At 41.9% G+C, this 19,865-nt stretch overlaps 2 protein-coding genes across 2 annotated transcripts; both read left to right on the top strand.

Moving 5' to 3' along the window:
• Positions 1 to 312: 312 nt before the first annotated feature.
• Positions 313 to 2,786, top strand: hoxc11a (homeobox C11a). The gene is given in 3 exon segments (XM_073470753.1): positions 313 to 440; positions 442 to 1,181; positions 2,554 to 2,786. Coding segments are annotated over 3 exon segments (1,101 nt in total).
• An 8,569-nt stretch (positions 2,787 to 11,355) lies between these two features.
• Positions 11,356 to 14,247, top strand: hoxc10a (homeobox C10a). The gene is made up of 2 exons (XM_073470959.1): positions 11,356 to 12,043; positions 13,970 to 14,247. The coding sequence occupies exons 1-2, from the start codon at positions 11,356 to 11,358 to the stop codon at positions 14,245 to 14,247; spliced, it is 966 nt and encodes a 321-aa protein (XP_073327060.1).
• Positions 14,248 to 19,865: the final 5,618 nt, after the last annotated feature.

The following is a 19,865-nucleotide window of genomic DNA, read 5'->3' as shown; positions in this document are numbered from 1 at the left end:
TTAGTATTATGATACAAATAATAATAGTCATAATAATAATCTTACCTGTAAAACTCCATAACACTATGAAATGCACGTCAGTGAGTGCACTCTGCCTGTTTAAGGAGCTGTAGCTGTTTAGCTAGCCTACCAGCAGCCCATAAACATAAACACACACAGCACATATCTCTCTAATTGTCATAAGCCTGCGAACAGGAATCTGTTACTGGTTTTCTTAGTGCGCCTGTGGTGTTTGGAAATGATTCGTTTGAACCTCGGAGATCTTACCTAAAGCCAACCACTCCTACACATCCAACTCTTCCAAATTGATATATGACAATATCTACTTTCGATCACGTGTCTGCGGGGCGACTTAGACGGATTGCGCGTCATCTCGCCTTCCCAAATTTTTCCCTTCTGCTGCAGCTCGTATCCAAAACATCTATCTATAGTACGGAGTACGAGAGAGAGAAAGATGTTTAACTCGGTGAATCTGGGCAACTTCTGCTCCCAGACGCGCAAAGACCGGACATCCGAGTTTGGGGACAGGACGGGCTGCGCGTCCAACATCTACCTCCCCAGCTGCACCTACTACGTCCCCGAGTTTTCTGCCGTCTCTTCGTTTCTTCCACAGGCCCCGTCCCGGCAAATCAGCTACCCTTATTCCACAAATCTGTCTCAAGTACAGCCGGTACGGGAAGTTTCATACGGCTTGGACCCTGCTAGTAAATGGCACCACAGAGGCAATTATGCATCGTGCTACTCGGGAGAGGATCTGGTGCATAGGGACTGTCTTCCGCCATCCACCATGACAGAAATGCTTATGAAGAACGAGAGTGTGTACAGCCACCACCATCACCATCACACCCATCCGGGCTCAAATCACCCCTCCACAGGTTTTTACTCCGGCGTCGGGAAAAACAACGTCCTCCCGCAAGGTTTCGACCGCTTTTTTGAGACCGCATACTGCAGCAGCACGGACAATCAGTCAGACAATTGTTTACAAAAGGGCGAGGGGGGAAAGCTGGAGAGCGACTCCCAGCAGCAGCAGCAGCAGCGACAGCAGCCCGCAGCCTCTGTACCCGGAGCCCCGGAGCAGGAAAAAGACCCAGAAGATGAGGAGGAACATACAAATTCAGGCTCGTGTACTTCTTCCTCCGCAACAACCAAGGACGGCAACGCCAGCAAGAGCAGCCACTCGAGTAGGTATACCGAAGCTGTAAAATGGGGGAAGGTTAAGGGGACTAGCCCGGTGTTTTGTCGGTCAGATTTTATGTGGAGTTTTATAAGCATTCAAAGGATTTTATTATAACCCTACAAAGCTCTTTCTTGCAACGAGAAGAATTTTTACGATGGGAAAGAGCTTTGAAAAAAGGGGGATGTTATACACAGACGCCTCTATGGTGAGAGTCTGTGAAATTTTTAAGAGAGAGCTATTGTGACAAATGTTAACTTTGATCATGAACTTGCGTTGGGCATTTTAAGGGATTTTCTCGTTGGGCTGTCGTGAGTAAAAACCAATTGGGCAGAACATTGCTTTTGGCGTCTTGTGAATTTTCTTTTAGCACTGGGTTTGCCCGCAAAAGACATGCTGCACAGAGTATTACACACTTTACGGTTAAATACGTCCTTATCTATACATCTGTGGGTCTGTCTTTCTATCTGATGTCAGATTAAAACCGTTTCCCCCATTTTACTAGCAGACAGTAAATGAATTAGTGGAGTGTTTTTGCCTCGTCCATGTATGAGGAGACTACCTTGCTCTGCAAATTCTGCTATTTCCTCAGCAGCCGCTGAAAAAAAAGTCCAAAATCAATCTCCTATTGCACTCCACTTCTCTACTAATGAGCTGTATGCAAGCTGACGTTACTGTAAACTTCAGTGACCTGCATGAAGTAAAATCCGGCTTGATTTTGAGTGCAGAAATGTGTGTTATTAACGCAGCACACAGGTCTTATTGGTGTTTAGCCTCATGTACTGTGTATTAGCCCAGCCAGGCTGCAGACACAAGCTAACTGAGGCTGCTGTTTGCTTCTCTCCCACACACACACAAAACAATAAAAGAAAAAATCCATTTCCCCAGTCACCTGTTTGATAAGAAGTTATAGGGCCACAGAGGTCTTGCACAGGGCCATTGCAGACATGGGCAATGCATTTCAACCCACTGCCAAAAGATTGTGTAAATTGTTAGTGTAGCTCCAGAGGAATGTGGCGCACATAATGCGCTGAAATACTTTTGTTGTTGTGTATTTATCACAGATAAACACGTACTTAGAGGCTGTAAGTTGATATTATTTCCTCCAAGCGATTCGGATATTTAACACTCTTTATGGCTGGTTTATCTGATAGCCTCAGCTACTTCTCTTGATGAATGTTGACTGAAATGCTATCATTACTAATGCCACTGAGGCGGAATTCTTAGCATCCTGCAAGTCCATAGTCACCTCAGCACTAACGCCTATTTTCGAGCCCCCAACATCCCTGATTGTTGTGTATATATTATTATTATTTATTCATGTGACGTTGCTCCTGTTTGATATCGTTTTTAAATAATTGTATTTTATTTTTCTGCAGGCACTCCTCGCACAAGGAAGAAGCGGTGTCCATATTCCAAGTTTCAGATTCGAGAGCTGGAGCGGGAATTCTTCTTTAACGTTTACATCAACAAAGAGAAAAGGCTTCAGCTTTCCCGAATGCTCAACCTCACCGACCGCCAGGTTAAAATTTGGTTTCAGAATAGAAGAATGAAAGAGAAGAAGCTGAGCAGAGATCGCCTCCAGTACTTCTCTGGAAACCCCCTATTGTGAGCACGGGCAGAAAAGTGTCACAGTCTTTTGGTCAGTGACATTAAGGCCTACTCTTTATCTCATTGAATTGTAACCGTGGGCATAAGCATTTTTTCTAAAGGAGCCCAGATCACCAACAGTGCAATGTTAAAGTGGACAGTGGGAGTTAATAGGCCTGCATGGGAGAAAGTCGCCATTTTCTTATTGCCCCACGAGCGGCGGTGAATTTCTTGCTGGTCACCCATAAAGGCCTACATGGTTAGAATAATCATTTACACCTATGCTGTTCTTGAATATGTCCCTCTATTTATCACGATTCTCCATTGTGTTTATTCTATTGTCCATATAGACATATTTGTTGTTAAAATATCAAAAACAAAAAAAAAAGAATGTAACAAATAATTTGAATCCTTATTGCGCAGACAACTTTTAGCTCTTCCCCCTTCCCTCCCCATCCCTCTGGTCTTTGTATATAGCATATCATTATCTAATTATTTCTCGACCAGAGTATAAACAAGTTAAAGCAAAAATCTCCAGGCTGCATTTTTCGCCATTGAGAACTGTGACGTCCAATCTGTGAAAGTATATACCCCCCCTCCTGTACAGAGTAGCCTATGCAATGTGCATTCGTGACTGTAAATAGGCGTATGTTGAATTTCCTTTCCCCTATCCCTGCTGCTATTTTTCAGTACACTGCCCATACAACCTTTAACAGCTTTAACGCCAACTCTCTTTAAATTATTTGCTTCAAAACATTGGTGCTTTGGATTCCAGAGAGGAGGAACAGATTGTTGGCCTGTGTATCATTAATATAATACCTATGAAATAAACAGAAACGTATAGGCAAAACTCCAACGACTTTGTGCTTTTTGTGCTGTCATTATCACAATTGCCATTACTGCTTGTGACTTTGCATTTATTCTCGACAGACGCAGCGTTTGCTTGGGGGGAAAAAAAATTAAAAAAGCAACTACTTATAAATGTGTGTACAAACTCCAAACTGCTGGCCTGCATACACAACATTAGCACACTTTAAACTTGTGTTTCTGGGCCAGTTCAGGATGATACACACATTTGCTCAGCTAGATAGGGTGACGCTTGTGAAACTGCAGGAAATAGTGTCGGCGGGCCTACACTTGTCACATTTCGAGGCTATTTTAAGCTTACATCACCCTTTAAAGATCAGGTTTGAATTTTAGCAAGCGTGTTAAACGAAGATAAAGCCCAGATCTTAGAAAAGTAGAGAAAGAGAGTGGAATGATATCCTCTTTTAGTGCCCACTAAATGGAATCGCCACTCTTGTAGTCTAGACACTGCCATAAAGACAGAGGCACTAAATGGCTATTTTTTTCTCTTAATTGCACCGTCTGTTCGGGGGGAATGGTGTTCACTTCCGCAGTAAATAGTAAACAAGCAAGACTGGATGTCCGAAAAGAGGAAAAAAAAAAAAAAACTTGCCAAGAGGTTTCGACATGAACTCGGGTCTGTGCAGTCTGCAAACCAAACCCCTTCCCCCCTCTGCACACAGCCGTCATGTCCGCCATTCTTCTTATCTGAAAATTTGGAAAAACCGCAGCAAAAAGTCTCTCCAGAGATAAGATGTAAGTGTATTTATTCATTTATTTATTGTCTAAGATTCGACTAATGCTAGAACTCGTGAGATTCTGATGTTGTGCAGCCCGGATGTCGCCAGACATTTAAAAATAATCGTCTATTTGTCTGAGCTGACCCCAAGCCTCGGCCTATTTCAACACATCAGCTGTGAATAAATAATTGGTGACTAATTGGAGCACGCGTTGGAGGGACAGCTAGGGGAAAGGAAATCATAATTGGCATGTAACTTTTTTTTTTCTTAAAAAAAAAAAAAAAAAATGTGAGCGCGTGTGTGCGCCTCATGTGAGCGCATGTGTATTTCGTATGTGTGTTCCCGTGCACCCGACATATGTGCATGATGATTGCACGTGTGCATTAACTACAATTTATAATTAAATGTAGTCTTTGAACTTCAATAATGTCAAGGCCTTCACCTTTAACCCGCTGCAATAAAGTGGAATCAAGGAGCCCCTTTAGCCCGGAAATGTGTGCAGCGGCGGAATGGGCCAATGAGAGTGAGTGGGAACAGAAAATGGAATGTGTACAGAGACCAACTTTGACCCCTCGCATTAAACTACAGCAGGTAACTTTGCCAGCTTTAGCACGCCCAGTAAATACACTTTATTGTCCTTGTAAAATGTATACGTTTTCACGCATGAGACGTTTTAAACCATGTTGGTATAAACCAGCTATATTTGTATTCTCTCAAGACGAAAAAACATGCGGATGTGTGGCTGTCGCAGTGTGCTTGTCTTAATGGGTGGTTCTGCGAAGTGCAAACATGACTGTTTGTTGCTTGCGTGGGTGTGTGAGTCAGTGCATCCTTTGATATCTGCCTTTAAATGTGACTCCTGTTCGGGCTGCTGTGCGTAAATCAAAGAGATTTTTTTTTTCAGACGCTTGCATGGGTATGTGTGTTACTCTTGAGTGTTTAGTTTAGGCCTGTGTCGTTTTCTTTGAGGTTGGGATGGAGGTTGAAGCTTTGGGCAGGGTTGACATTACTTGAACGGAAAGAAAATAAGTTGGACCCACGTGATACACGCTTTTTTTAGGACATATATTACACACAAATTGAGATCAGGGTCAATCTGCATATGTCAGTGTGATATCAGGAAGGACAGGGGGCCGTTCTGACAAAAGAAAAGGGCGATGCACACTAGCGGAGATCAAGGCTATAGGAGCCCCTCACTCGCCACACCCACCAACCTTGGCCCTGGGACGGTGACGTGGGTAATTTGTCGGTTTCTCCAACACACAACGTCACTAACAGAGAGCGCTGCAGAGGCTCCTGCAAGTGTTGTCTGTCAGCCACACGGGGGCCAGGAGGCTCCCGGCCTCTCCACCGCTCCGTTTCCTCAACGGGATCTTGGAAAACGCTTCCTTAGATGGACGCCACGGTGACATCAGAGTGTTATTATTAGTGTTAGAGAGACGACCTCTGATGCGTGACAAGAGGGGACAGTCCTCTCTGCTGGACTGCAGCTCCTGCCGCCTGGATTGTGCACTTGGGTGTTGTGGTGAAGGAAAATGGCGGTGTGTTTTATGTAGATGAGTGGAACCAGGAGGCAGAAGATGAAGCCTGCGTGCCATTAAAATGTGCAGGGGGAAATTAATTAATTCAACTACATGAAATCTGAGGGATTATTGTAAAGAATCCCAGACCTTCGATCCGATGCTGAGAACTATCGCTTTATTTTTATTTTATTTTTGGGAATACATGTCTATAAACAAGTCATATTTGCTTCTTAGGTCCAGGAAACAGTGTGTATTTATATTGAAAATTGTGAGGCCCCATAAATAAAATAGCGTGGCAACATAAGGAATTTCAGTTATAATTTCTAAATAACTTGACAAAGCAATACATTTTTTGTTGGCAATAAAACTTACAAAAAAATCTAGTAAAAAAAAAAGGAAATGCTCCAATAAATAGATTTTTTTTCAATACTGTTTTTGCAACATTTCCAAATATTTTTGCGGTTTTAATATTAAACTATGCATCAGTAATAATTGAACTGTTATTGTGTTTTTTAATTGTGAAATAAATGCAGGGGGGTTTCCCATGCTTTCTTCTCTCTCAGCAAATACTAATCAAGGGGTTATAGGCTATTGAATGGTTTTATACTACAGTGTACTACTCACATCTCAGCACCTATCCTGTTCTATAGGGCCATAAAACAGTTCGACGCTGTAAAACGAGCTCTCGCTGTTGCTGCAACCAAATAACACTCAAAACGCTTGAATTTACATTAGCGCATTTGTACGGTGCTATGTATTTATTGTTGCCACCGAGCTTCCACTGACTGTAATTTATAGCAAGTTTTTAAGTTCGATATGGCGGCTGGTGTGTGTGTGTGTGTGTGTGTGTGTGTGAGTGTGTGTGTGTGTGTGTGTGTGTGTGTGTGTGTGGTGTGGTCGTCGTCAGTGGTACTAATGTAATACTTTGATGGTTTTTAATTAAGAACTTACATGATTCTGACACCGTGAATTTACAGTTTGAGTGGACAGCAGCATGAGAGAGGACAAAAAGCAGAACCTCCTCACATCCAACCTGAAGGATATTTTTCAAAGTGGCTGCTTGGAGCAAATTAGTTGTGTCGCCCCAGTGGCTACTGATTAGTACAATAAGGAAACAGGCTACCGAGCCCGCAGCAGTCAGCAGCCATACCTGTTTGCAATATAGTAACAGCCTCCAGGTTTGCAATCAATTGGACGACAAGGTAGTGGCGAAAGCGCTGGCTGTAGTTTAGACAAGTGTAAAGACCGTGGTAAAATACAGTCCTAGTCAGCACCGTGTGTGTGTGTGTGTGTGTGTGTGTGTGTGTCTGTGTGTGTGTGTTGTGTAGCCCAGGATACATGAGCGAGCAGTGTAAGTGTGTGCGGATTTTTGTGCAGGTTTAATGCGCTCAAAAATGCAACACACAAATTTAAAACTGAGTATTTTTTTTAATTTTATTTATCTTTTTTTGCGTGTAAAACTCACTGAAAATAAGTTTTTCTCGTGAAATTGTTCGACTTAACGGCAAAGAGAGAAAGTCCCGACATTCGTAGGAATGTGTTATTTGGAAACAACAGTGGTGCGCTCCGTTTTTCCACGATAAACAGGAAACAAAAGCAAAGTGCGCATTTTGTTACAAAGCGGACAAGTATGTGTGCTCAATTAAAGCTTTTTTCCATTGCTTAACAGCCCCTTTGTTCTTAATACTCATTATGTAAGGCGAATAAGCCAATTAAAGTATTTTATTACATATTGTTTAATTGTCTGTTGCAGCTAAGTAGTTGTTATTTTTCAGAAACTTTGTGCTCGTCTCACCTTCGTGTCAGAATATTTCATGTACTATACAATTGCGTGTGATTGTGTTTATTTAACTTGAACATCGCACAGCTTCCTAGTTGCAGCAGCGTTAGCTGTGCGCTAACTTACATCTGTAATCCTTGGGCATATTACAAACTGTAATTTTCTAAGTCTGTAGCAGCATTACACACTTTTCTCCACATGGCTCTGTCAGTAACATCGCAATAGTCTGCCCACGGCGCTGCCAGGTGTGCAACAACACAACGCTGACATCTGCAACATCACTGTAGGTGTGTGTGACATTCAAACATGTCTGCTGTTCATCTTATCTTCTCAGGTCAATGACATCATAATGCATATTTGTGCTGCTGCACTGCCAGGTCTATGAGATCACTTCTGCATTTGGTGGCATCACAATGTTCTCTTCATGTCTCTGTTCGTGAAATTTGAGCATTATTTAGAGCTCAGTGCTCCTTGAAAAGTTAGCATGCAGGCAAGGTGTGAATGTGTCATAAAGCAGTTTTTGTGTGTGTGCTTCAGTGGCGTGAGTTTGAGAGGTGTGCTGTACATTAGATGTGCTTATCAATGTGTCCCTGCATGAGGACGTGTGTGTGTGTGTGTGTGTGTGTGTGTGTGTGTGTGTGTGTGTGTGTGTGTGTGTGTGTGTGTGTGTGTGGATTAAAGAAAGAGTGGGTGTGAAAATAATATCCTCAATAATCCATTATTCCAGCATTTTAGCTTGAAAAACGCCATTCTTCAGAGATATACATTTTTCACGAACCACATTAAACTTTTACTTGTCCATGCCAGTTAATAGTTTATGAGGGTTTCGTGAGCCTAAAATGCTCCCTCAACCCACAAGACCACGTTATTCTCCCGTGCATCATCAATTAGCCAGAGAAACTGAATAGATAATAAGTTTAAGGGAGCATAAGTAGGATGAGTTTTTCATTCAACACGAGCGATCTGAAGATATGAATGGTTCCTTTCATAAATGTGAGGAGCAGAGAATGACCACAAAGACTCTGGTAATCGGTAATTTTGAATATTTATTTCACGTACATTTAGTGAATCACAGTCACGCAAAGGTTCCGTCTCATCTTTGAAACACCCCTGGAGGCTACATATGCAAATATAGAAAGATATTCAAAGACGGTGACAACATATCGTGCCCTTGCCTTTGGAAATGAGTCTGAACTGAACACACACAGACACACACACACACAGACAGACAAACAAACACAGAGACAGGCGCGCATGCACGTCTGGCCACGTCAAACCAAACCTGAGGACACAAGCATCCCCGCATATTTGTGGCTGAAGAATTCAAAGAAGACTTGATGCTGGTTAAACACATTCATCATTATCTATAACAGGACATTTGAGTTATTTGCTAGAGAGCTGGCGATGCGTTGCTAATCTAATGAGACGCTCAAGACATTCCAGTTATTTAAAGAGCAAAGCCCTGATGAGGGAACTCTTGTGGCGCTTCTCAAACATCATTTGTCTCGTTGCATCACGGAAGCTTCAATTCATTTGTGCCTTATTTCTACTGAGAGATCGTAGAAATGACACATTTAAGAAAAATAGGAAATTAGTTGTATAAGCTTTGTGCGTTTGTAGGGAAGAAACACAACCTTCAGTGTTGATTTATTTGGTATTAAAACCTCGTTGGTGTGTCTGCGGGTTTGTTTGGACTAGATGCATGTCCTAAAGCGTCCTGGCTGCAGCAGAGAAAACCCAGGCCTGACACAACACAACACATGACACGAAACGAAGGGGGATTTTTTAAAAACTGAACACAACTTTGAGACTGAGAAAACAAATGCATCATGGGTCAGAAACTAGCTTCATTATATTCAGAGAATTCCACGAATACGGATAAATAATTTAAATTGGGTTGCTCATTCAAAGCGACATAAACGTGTTGTCTTTCTGTCCATCAGGAAATAACTTTTCCATTTAATCTAGCTTTTATTATTCAAAGTCATTTAGACTGACTGTTAACCAGGAAAAAAGAGCGCACCTCGTTTCAAATTCACTGGATTCATGTTTCGCAATAGCAGCCTTCATAATAAAGATGGTGGCTGGTTTCGGCTGCAGCACACTATTTGTTCACGTTGTTGCTACTGACTTATATTAGAAGAATAGATTTCACTTGAACGTGACTATTGTAAACTTACGGTAATGTTGACAATATCTGAATAGTTTTGTGGAAAGAATTGAAATAAATCAACGTTTCATTAATATTATTATTTTTATGATTAAAGAAATATTTTTTAAAAAGCCTCTGTGGATAAATACGTGCAAAGCCCGCATCGTTTCGAAAGAGACAGTTTAATTCGTACATGCTCTTCTGGCCCAAACCCAGTCTGAGACTAAAAACATCAACAACAATTAAAACCCGAGTAAGACTTATAAATATTATATTTATAACATGTGAAGCAACAAGAAAACGTCCTGAAAATGTTACAGGATTGTGTTACAATAGCTCAGGTATGCGCTCAATTGTTTATTAGGCTGTAAGATGTTTGTGTCAACAATAAGACAAAAAGAAAAATAGAAGAAATAACAACACGCTTGTCGTAATTCCTCTTAACTTTTACACCACAATAAGAAACATCCTCACAGGCCTGACAACATCCAACCTACACATTCCACCGTCTAGTTAATATTTTGCAGCACATTTCAAGATGAGATTAAACAGCCGGCTTCATGAGTTCAAGGTCCAGTCTAGTTAAAGTTAACCAACTGGTCTAACAACATTAAATGTCTTCGCTTTTTTTTTTTTTTTAACGAATGCTGGTTTTCATTATCTTGGTGCAGTGAAGTCGCACGAATGAAAATGCAAATAAATAATCTGAGGACAAAATAAAAAGACCAGGTTTTCGAAATTAAACTGTAGAATTTGTTACTGCAAATCTACAACCGGACGTCAGTAAAACGCTTTTGTGAAGGAGTCACAGTCTTGAATATTAGCAGGTCAAACACAAAAGCGAACCTCCAATTTTAAGGCTACTGCACAACGTCAAGGGTTAAAACCGAGTCAGCAGTTTGACGATTTATTAAGTTTAAAAGCCATTTTTGTTCTGACTGTCTTTGGAATAACACACCTGCTTATATCTTACCTTGCTCTAAATCGGTGGCAACAACAAAGCAAAGTCGGTGAAAACAAACACACACACAAATAAAACAGACATAAAAATGCACCCTGTTTTATGAAAAATCCTCCGTGGCTTCCTCTCCACAGCAGCGGCGCCGGGACGAAAAATAAATCACACGTTGATTACATTAATTATCTGCAGTTCAGAAGTGGAACACAATTAAAATACCAAAAAAAGCCACGTAAGTGCCTTCAGAAATCCCTGCTGCAGCAGCCGTCCTTTGTTCCCTCTGCTGCGGGCCTGCTGTCCTGACCGGCTGGTGGCCGCTAGGTGGCGCTCGTGCTCCACCAAAAAGCCTCCAGATTCCCCAACTTGACCGCGCTGACGTCACGTCAGTCTGGAGCATCAAGGCCACTTCCATGCCGCTATTGGTCTGAAAATCACATGACTTGTCTCCCAGCATCCATAATTATGTTACTGATATTTTTGCACCCCCTTCCAAAAGATGTCAGCATCCTACTGTCCTTACTCTCCTGGAGAAATCCCGTAGTTCAGAGCAGTGGAACACACCAAGCGATTTACTGTGGTGCCAAATGCAAAAATGTCATGTCCGAATAACATAGCGCCCGGTAACTTCCTGATGGATTCCTTAATGGGAGGATCATCTTCCTTCAGGGGTGAGGGTTATTCCAGCAACCCCGGAATGTACATCCACACAGCTGCAGAGTACGGATATTCAGTGATGAGAAACATTGGGAAGGTTGGACCATCTTCACTCTCCAAAAGGGACGAGGTTTCTCCGGGCGGTGTGCCGCTCAGCGGCTTCCAGGATGCGTCCTACCTGTCAACACAGCTGGCCACATGGACCCCAGGCTCCAAAACCAGCAGGGACGAACAACCTGTTGCCCAGTGTTTACAACCCTGCTCATTTCCAGCGGGCACCGTCAAAGAGGAGGCGTTTTGTTGCCTCTATCAGGATGGCAGCAATAAGGGGAAACAGACAACAGAGGCGGCCACTTACATCCGGCTTGGAGACAATAGCTGCCGGGCAGAGCAATCCGCCGCCTCGTCCAGCGGCTGTTTCCAGGTGTACAACGGGGAGAGGCCGCAGCAGGACGAGTCCCGGCAGTTCCCCTCCGGCTTCTCTCTGACCCACTTGGCGACATCTGTTGAGTCAGCATCAGAATCGACAATAAGTTGCAGCAAAACGACGCAGGAGACAGCGAGAGAGTTTTCAAAGACAGATGAGAGTCAGAGCAGGAAGGAGGAGAAGGCCAAGAGTGACAGCTGTTCAGATAACTCGGACGGGGAATCAAAAGGTAGACTAACCCCCCTCCTCCTCCTCCTGCTCCCTGACACACACACACACACACGTTCACACACGTAGAGATAATCTGTAGGAAGTTTTACCACATTAATCCACGCATTAGTTTTATGTGTGCACGTTGTGTTGCGTCATGGCCCAGTGGTGCAGACTTGTGTTTGATAGCAGTCATATGGGGCAGTATGGGCATTTGACAGCCTCGCCTAGCAGGGGTTATGGTGCCCGTGGCATTTAACACCTTTCCATTAATGTGAGAACGTGAGATGGGCAGTTATCATTGAAATAAACACGCTGACACACACACACACACACACACACACACACACACACACACACACACACACACACACACACACACACACACACACTTTTTCTCTCTCTCTCTTACAAGGGTCATTTACACTGTTAGACGCACACATCTTTAACATGAACCATTTTACGCGTCAAAATTCTGGTTTTGAGTCAACATTAAATTCTACAGTTGTGCTGCACAGTTGAAAACATTTTGTCACAGTTAAAAAAACCCCAGTTAACATGTCAGGGTGCTGCATTAGAAAAAACATTTAGCACGAATACATTTGCACTTTTCTCCCTCGATGCAGACATAATTTAACATAATTCAGCTCTGTTTTTATAACATCATTATTTAAAGTGAAAGTCCACGTCTGGGGATATTTTTTCTGTCTTTTCTTTCGTGCTAGCAGCTGCAGCCTGATGGGAATGAACCGAATTTGTCTTTTTTCCGTTTGATAAAAACACGATATGTTTAGCGAGCAGGTTAAACAGTTTCTATTTTAATTAAACGGCAACGACAGGTTGGTATTATTTCAAACACACACACCATTAGGTTTACTATCTTTTTTAAAAAAATTATTATTATCGCCCTAATAAATTGAGGCTAGCTAGCTGATGTTAGTGCACACCCCATCCGCCATTTTTCTTCAGCTCTTATTTATAATTAGTTTCAGTTTGTTGTGTTATTTATGGATTCAGCTAACAGCTTCATACACGACGACCGACAAGCTCCTTTCATTTTATTTTAATTTAATTGAAGGAGGCCATAGGACCGTCTATTTGTGTGTGTTTGTGTGTGTGTTTTGTGCGTGAGTGTGTGTGTGTGTGTGTGTGTGTGTGTGTGTGTGTGTGTGTGTGTGTGTCCTGTTGGTCCCATATTACTGAATTAAATGTTTGGTTAATGATTAAATGTGGGCCACACACTGAGTGTTCACATTAGGGTAATTATTACTGTAACCTGCGCATTGTCGTGTGTGTGTGTGTGTGTGTGTGTGTGTGTGTGTGTGTGTGTGTTATTCCCAAGAGTCTGCGAGCTAATCAAGGAATTAACTGAATGTGCAGCAGTGTGATTCTCCCTGCCATCACCGACATGCCTTGTTTCTTTGTCTTTATTGCGTGTTGTTTTTATTTGTCCTAAGTCTGCTATGTTGCTACAGAGACTTGCTTTTGTTTTGGGATGAACCCTCCCTAAAAAAAAATCATTTGGCTCCGGTGTGCAAAAGGTAATAAAAATTTTACGAGAGTCTGAGGTCCAACAGAGACAAAAGAAAGTGCTTACACACCATAGTTTGATTTGATCTAATTATAGCTGTACATCACACACAAAAAGCAATTTCGAAGCAGTAGGAGTTGTGGCAAAAAAGGTGGGATGCTCATTTGTTCAGGCGAGAGTCACGGAGAGTGCACACCCAGGTAAAGCTGCTCGGTTATAAACTACTCATTTTGATCCAGATGAATGTGCATGTGAGATATGGGCGTGGACGTAGCATCCAGTGTATTGATGGAGGTTATAAAGCTGCAATATGATCTCTGCACAAGATTGCTGGCCCGGTTCTGGCCACACTTGCTCATTGTTGTATTTCTCTTGCTCCGGTAGATGATTTATCCGCGGAAAAGACAACGGGAAGCTGGTTAAAAGCCAAAAGTGGAAGGAAGAAGCGGTGTCCCTACACAAAGCACCAGACGCTGGAGCTGGAGAAGGAGTTCTTGTTCAACATGTATCTGTCTCGGGAGCGCCGCCTGGAGATCAGCCGGAGTATCAACCTGACCGACAGACAGGTCAAGATCTGGTTCCAAAACAGACGCATGAAGCTGAAGAAGCTGAGCAGGGAGAGTCGAGAGAGGGAGCAGAGTGCAGTTTATAACTACTCCTGAACACCTTTAAAACCAACATACACACTCACATATACACTCACATACATGCACACACACACACGCACACACACACACACATGCATAAACATGACAGACACAGACGGACAATGCATGTGTCATCTTATAATGCATTCATTCATCAATTTTCACACACACACACACACACACACACACTCACACGTAAAAACATACATATATACACACACACACACACACACACACACACACACGCCGTGCCTTCCTTTATGAACTATACAACGCTGCGACCTGCAGACTCGTCTTGAGTTCCAGGTGAACTCTCTTGCAGCAGCTGGAACAGTGAGGTGCTATTACCTCAATGCAATGATAATTATATTATAACACGAAGCAAACGAAAGGAGGAGGCAATCTCACGCAGTCTAATAAATAACTCGTGGCATGTGAGCCGAGCTGTAATGAACGTTTTGCCACTTGTGCAGCTTCTTCGTTGGTGTCTGTCGCTGTGCCAGTGTACAGTGTGCATGCACAAGACGATATTGAGCTATGTCATGGCAAACGATTCTAAAACAATAAAAGGAGGGGGAAACGGAAAGGTATTACCAACTTTGTCCTTCCCCTGGTATAGTGCTGCGAATGAGAGGGAGGGAGAGACACTGCGGATGAGAGAAGGGAGATTATGGCACTTTTAATAGAAGTGAGAGACCATAACGTTGATTTAAATATTATCCAGGTGACCACAGTAAGTCAAGGTCATAAAATTCTAATGTCAGGTTCGCCCTGGAAAGCGTTGGGGGTGGATTTTATGATCTGCAAATATAATGTGCTGCAGCAGTAAAGATGCGTTTAAAGGTGTGTGTGGAGGAGGGCTAATCCACACAGCAGAGACTGCAATATGCAGGATCCAGCCGAGGCGCTGGGCTGGAAGGAACAGCCGCCTTCCAAACCGGGATAATGGGAGCTTCATGGGAGCAGGAGATAGGAAAGATGGTGGATAAAAAAGGGACAGCGACCGCGACGGCTGCTGGAACAATAATAACAACAAGCATCACGGCGAAACACGTGGATAACTAACCGCTACCCGGGAAGGCGTCTGCAGGAGGCATGTGAAGGTAGGACTCATTTTCTACGTAATATCTTTATTTCCTGTTTCGGAAAGTATGCCACATCTGTCAGGACAGCTCGCTTGACAGCTCTCGTGGCACGCATGGTGCACGCCTGCACACGTCGATAGTTTATCTGACGCTGTTGATATCAATCAGCGTGCTGCTGATTTCTGTTTTCTTTCTCGCTGGGATCCAAATGTTTGCTCGCTGAATAATTTGCATTGTGTTTTACTGCACCTGGTTTTTTTTTTTGAAGTTTGTTCATTTTGAGCAGCTGCTGGCCGAATGCTATTTTTGGAATAAGAACAATAGCACATTAAAACTGACACGGATTTTTATGAGGAAACTAGTCAAGGCATGCGTTGCTATAAAAGTTGTCTACAGGCAGTGTTTAGAAAGTAGCTTGATTGCAGTCTTTGCAGACCACAGTGTGTTTTATTGTGCTGGTACTCGCCTTTTCTCCCTGTGCCGGATAGAGTTAATCCTCACTTGGCTTTTGCAATCTCCTCTCCATGGATTTTTAAAAAACCCTCTTTTGCGCGAAGCTGAAGCGTGGTTTAGGTAGTTTCATGTTGTTGGGGTTGGCTTCCTGGCTCGGCAACAAGAAACTGCCTTGATTACGTCAGTTCGTCTTCATCAAGGGCACAATTTCCGCTGAATTACCCCCTATAGTCACCCAGGTTCCCCGCAAATGGCATTGTAAATGAACTGAGCTGCAATACCTTGGACAGAGACGTTTTCTTTCTTTGCTGTTATTTTGTGGTGGGCTGTAAAACCTTCTGAGGCTCTCAGAAGGAGAATAGGTTGTAAACAACATGGGGTAAAGTTTTAGACTGCGTTGTATTGCATCTGTCAGCTGCTGTATGATGATCTGAATGGGCAGATGGGAAGATGGAGAGATGGATAGATTTGCCTCATTCATTTATCTGACGAATGCATCTGGGTCTATAACAGGAAATGGATGGGTATTGACAGATCCATCATCTTATCGTTCCTGTAAATGCCAATGCACGGCTGCTTGAAATGTTTTATTGCAAAATATCTCGCAATTCCAATTTCCTGTGCGCATTTTTGCGAGTGTTATCATGAAAAGTAGCCTAAGATTAAATATATATGGCACTACATGATCTAAAATCCTTCTGACTTAGGAAATAAATGTCATCCACAGACTTTAACACACATAAGATCACTTATACTCATGACAGTCATTCCATTAGAAGACACGTTTTGAGGCTAATTAAGGCCTGTTTTATTTTTTCAGTCAAACTCCTGCAATCATTAATAAGCTGTTAAACTCGTTCATATCATAATTTGATATTATTAATTAAGTTTCGGTGCAAAGTTTGAAGTTAAACTTTGTTGTTTTGTTTTATCCCGGCCTGTTAACGAGCTCACGATGCCTGCGTAATCTTATATAAATATATTGCTTTAATTTTACTAACTCAGACACATTTTTAAGACTTGGACTGAGTTAGAAAATAAAGATAGTTTTATATTCTTAAGAATCAGCCGACAATACACTATAAACTGCATTGTGGCCCATTAGCACTGAATTATTTGACTAATTGCCGCCACACATGGGCTAATTTTTTTATTCAGTATAGCACACCAGTTAGCCACTGACCACCACGAGTAAAGGCCTAACTTTAACTCTCGCTCCAAAACATGAATTCATTAGATTTCTAACATTATTGGAGAACAATAATGTTGCTTTTTTAAGCATACGTGAAAAATAATCCAAGGAGATCAATGAAAATCAAAAGTCTCCAGGAAATTGATGAGCTCATCTAAAAGAAACACAATCACTTATTTATAGAACAGTCTGTTCTTGAGGCGCAGTCAGCATCTCCCCTGCTAGAGACTCTCAGTGTTTATACTGGTCACTATTTCCCCTTGTTTTCTCAGCCCCCCTCCCTTTGGCGCTAGTGCAACTGGAAGAGACAGTCTGGAATCCAAAGTCACTTTCATTCAGCTCAGTGAATGAGTGTCTCCCTTGGAATGCATCACTGACAAAGACTTTACAGCGCTGGAAACAGCCCCGAGAGCTGCACAGATTCACCCTAAAACCATATACACATAAAGCAATTTATTTTCACTTTGTAGTGGCGCACACAGGAACTGAAGGCTTTAGACAGCCACTTCCTTGGGACAGCTCAAGATGGGTTACTGCCACTGGCACGATCAGACATGAGGCAAATGTGCTAACGGCGTTTCTTCTGCTTTTTTTTAATGCTTTTTTGACAGATATCATTACGCTTTTCTTGTGATGGAGAGCAAATCTTCGCACATCGTATTTTATGCGTGAAGGATTTCTTTTTGTTAGGTGGCGGTTAAATTTAGAAGACGAGGGATTTATACTTTCTTTCTTTGACATGAAGATTTGTTTTATTATTTTGAACACCGTTAGCGAAATAATACTGAAAACTACACTTTATATATTCTATTATTTTTTTAATGTCACTGAATAATTGAGAGTAATTTCTATCCGCTTTGAATGATTTTGGAATCAATGAAGCTGTATATGCAGAAACAATATAGGCGACAAAATGTCACTTATTTTACATTTAGGCGTCATGATCATTATCTCACAGAAATGCTTCGCCTTCTTTAACCGAGGAGAGCATTTATGGAGGACGAGATTGCTGATGTTTATCAGTGCTGCAGGCCTGTTCACCATGAGAATAGTTGTATTGATCAGCAATAGATCTCAGATGTTGTTGTTTTGTAAAACGGAGGGTGTTCTGATAGAGAAAAAATGGCTTTTTAAGCCGTCTTCTGGGATTTACTTTAACCGAGATGAGTTTTTTTGATTCCTTGAAACTGTAATATGCAGCGGTTATCCTCAATAGAAAACACTGTGATACATTTGGCTAATAATTATAATAATTTGTGGCCTTTCAGCTGATCACACTCGTGGCTGTGCGGCGCTTTCTGCTCAGCACATGGGGCGTTATGAATAACTCCTGATGTCCACTTTGATTCTTCCATGTGCCTTTAATATGATCCAACTGTCGCCTCTATCTAAACCAGATAAATAGCGTTGTGTGTGCGTGTGTGTGTGTGTGTGTGTGTGCGCGCGCGTGTGTGTGTGTATAAGAGAGAAAGGCCTGTTTGATCTGTAGCTTCCTTGGAAAATGTGCTGTTATTGTTTGTTGTGACTATAATTTGGAGAAAAATTACATGTAACATCTCCATTATGAAAAGAATAACTGATGTGCCTCCACCCTGTCATTACACAGGAGCCAATAAATGCGATCGTACGCGTCTAGTAGGAGAAAATCATGTCACGACGCATAACTTTAATAGTTCGCTAATTATTCATCCACTCAGCAATGACATAAACGGGTTGTGCTGTTGGAAGTAGCAATAAACAAATATCAGACTCACTTGACAATGAGGATGAGTCATATTTTCCTGATGCTCAGCCTGACGAGTCTTTCTGCTTTATGAGTACAAGGACACAAATGTGGAGTCATGTGCGGCCTGTCATCTACCACTCACACAGCTACACTGAGCTTGATGTAGTCTGAAGATGTATTGTTTAACCTGCGGACAAATTCAGGGTCTTAATTGAGGCTGCAGTGTTCAGTAGTTATCTGTCTTTGGACTTTTTGCACTAAAATCTGCATTTAGGCGACAAATGCTTTAACCAAAGTGACGTGTAGGTATTGGATTAAAGGCGTAGGTCCATAAACAATTGATTTTGCCAGTAATTTGAAGTCAATACGAAGCGTCTGTGCACTGCGGCAGCGACTACGCACCCAAACTGTGACTTACTGTCATGTTTTTGTCTGTATATTTCAACCATCCACTTCAGTTATACGCGATATCTTTTATATACAAAACAAAAACAACACTGTCCACTTCGAGCATTACCCCGCAGATCTGTCTTTTGCTCATGCTGCAGCCATATAAAGCGTATTTGTTCTTTTTTTATTATTAATGGGAAACTTAATAGTGAAATTGAGAAATGTCAGAGTCAGACTTGCACCGCTGCATCAGTTTCAAGCATTGTTGTCCTCATGATTTATTAATTAAGTCGTTATAAACCTATAATTGACTTCGCATTTGAGCTGTAGGACAAATCTAGTGTATCTCCGAATTGTATAAAGTCGAAAACACAAAATAAGCTCCATATAATCTTATTGGGTCTAAATATTGAGGGTGTCGCATGTTGACTGTAAAGCCTTCGGAGGAGAATTTGTGATTTTGGACTGTATAAATAAGCTACAACTGACATGACTGTAGACGAGCACAGATTGCATCTAACAGCAAACTAACAGTTTCTTATTAATTGTCTCATTCTTAAGTTTTAATCATGCATTGTTCCTTTATCTGTCACTCTCTGGTCGTCATTTTTATATTCTGGTGACACATAAAGTTCAAAACGAAACAGACGATCCTATATTTTTTGTTTTGTTTACCATAATAAGCTGCGTTTCTGGGAAAAATATTAAAGAGGAAGTGAAAATATGAAACATTTAAAGGGGCAACAAAGAGGCATTTTTTCGGCAATATAGCCTTAAATGGTCGAGG

This window comes from Pagrus major, chromosome 7 (genome assembly GCF_040436345.1).
Source record: "Pagrus major chromosome 7, Pma_NU_1.0".
Classification (NCBI taxonomy): domain Eukaryota; kingdom Metazoa; phylum Chordata; class Actinopteri; order Spariformes; family Sparidae; genus Pagrus; species Pagrus major.
This window is presented reverse-complemented; position numbering and strand designations above follow the sequence as displayed.

Coding starts and splice junctions, on each gene's coding strand:
- hoxc10a (XM_073470959.1), top strand. CDS start 11,356: ATGTCATGTCCGAATAACATAGCGCCCGGTAACTTCCTGATGGATTCC. Junction 12,044..13,969: donor GAAGGCCAAGAGTGACAGCT/GTTCAGATAACT, acceptor TTGCTCCGGTAG/ATGATTTATCCGCGGAAAAG.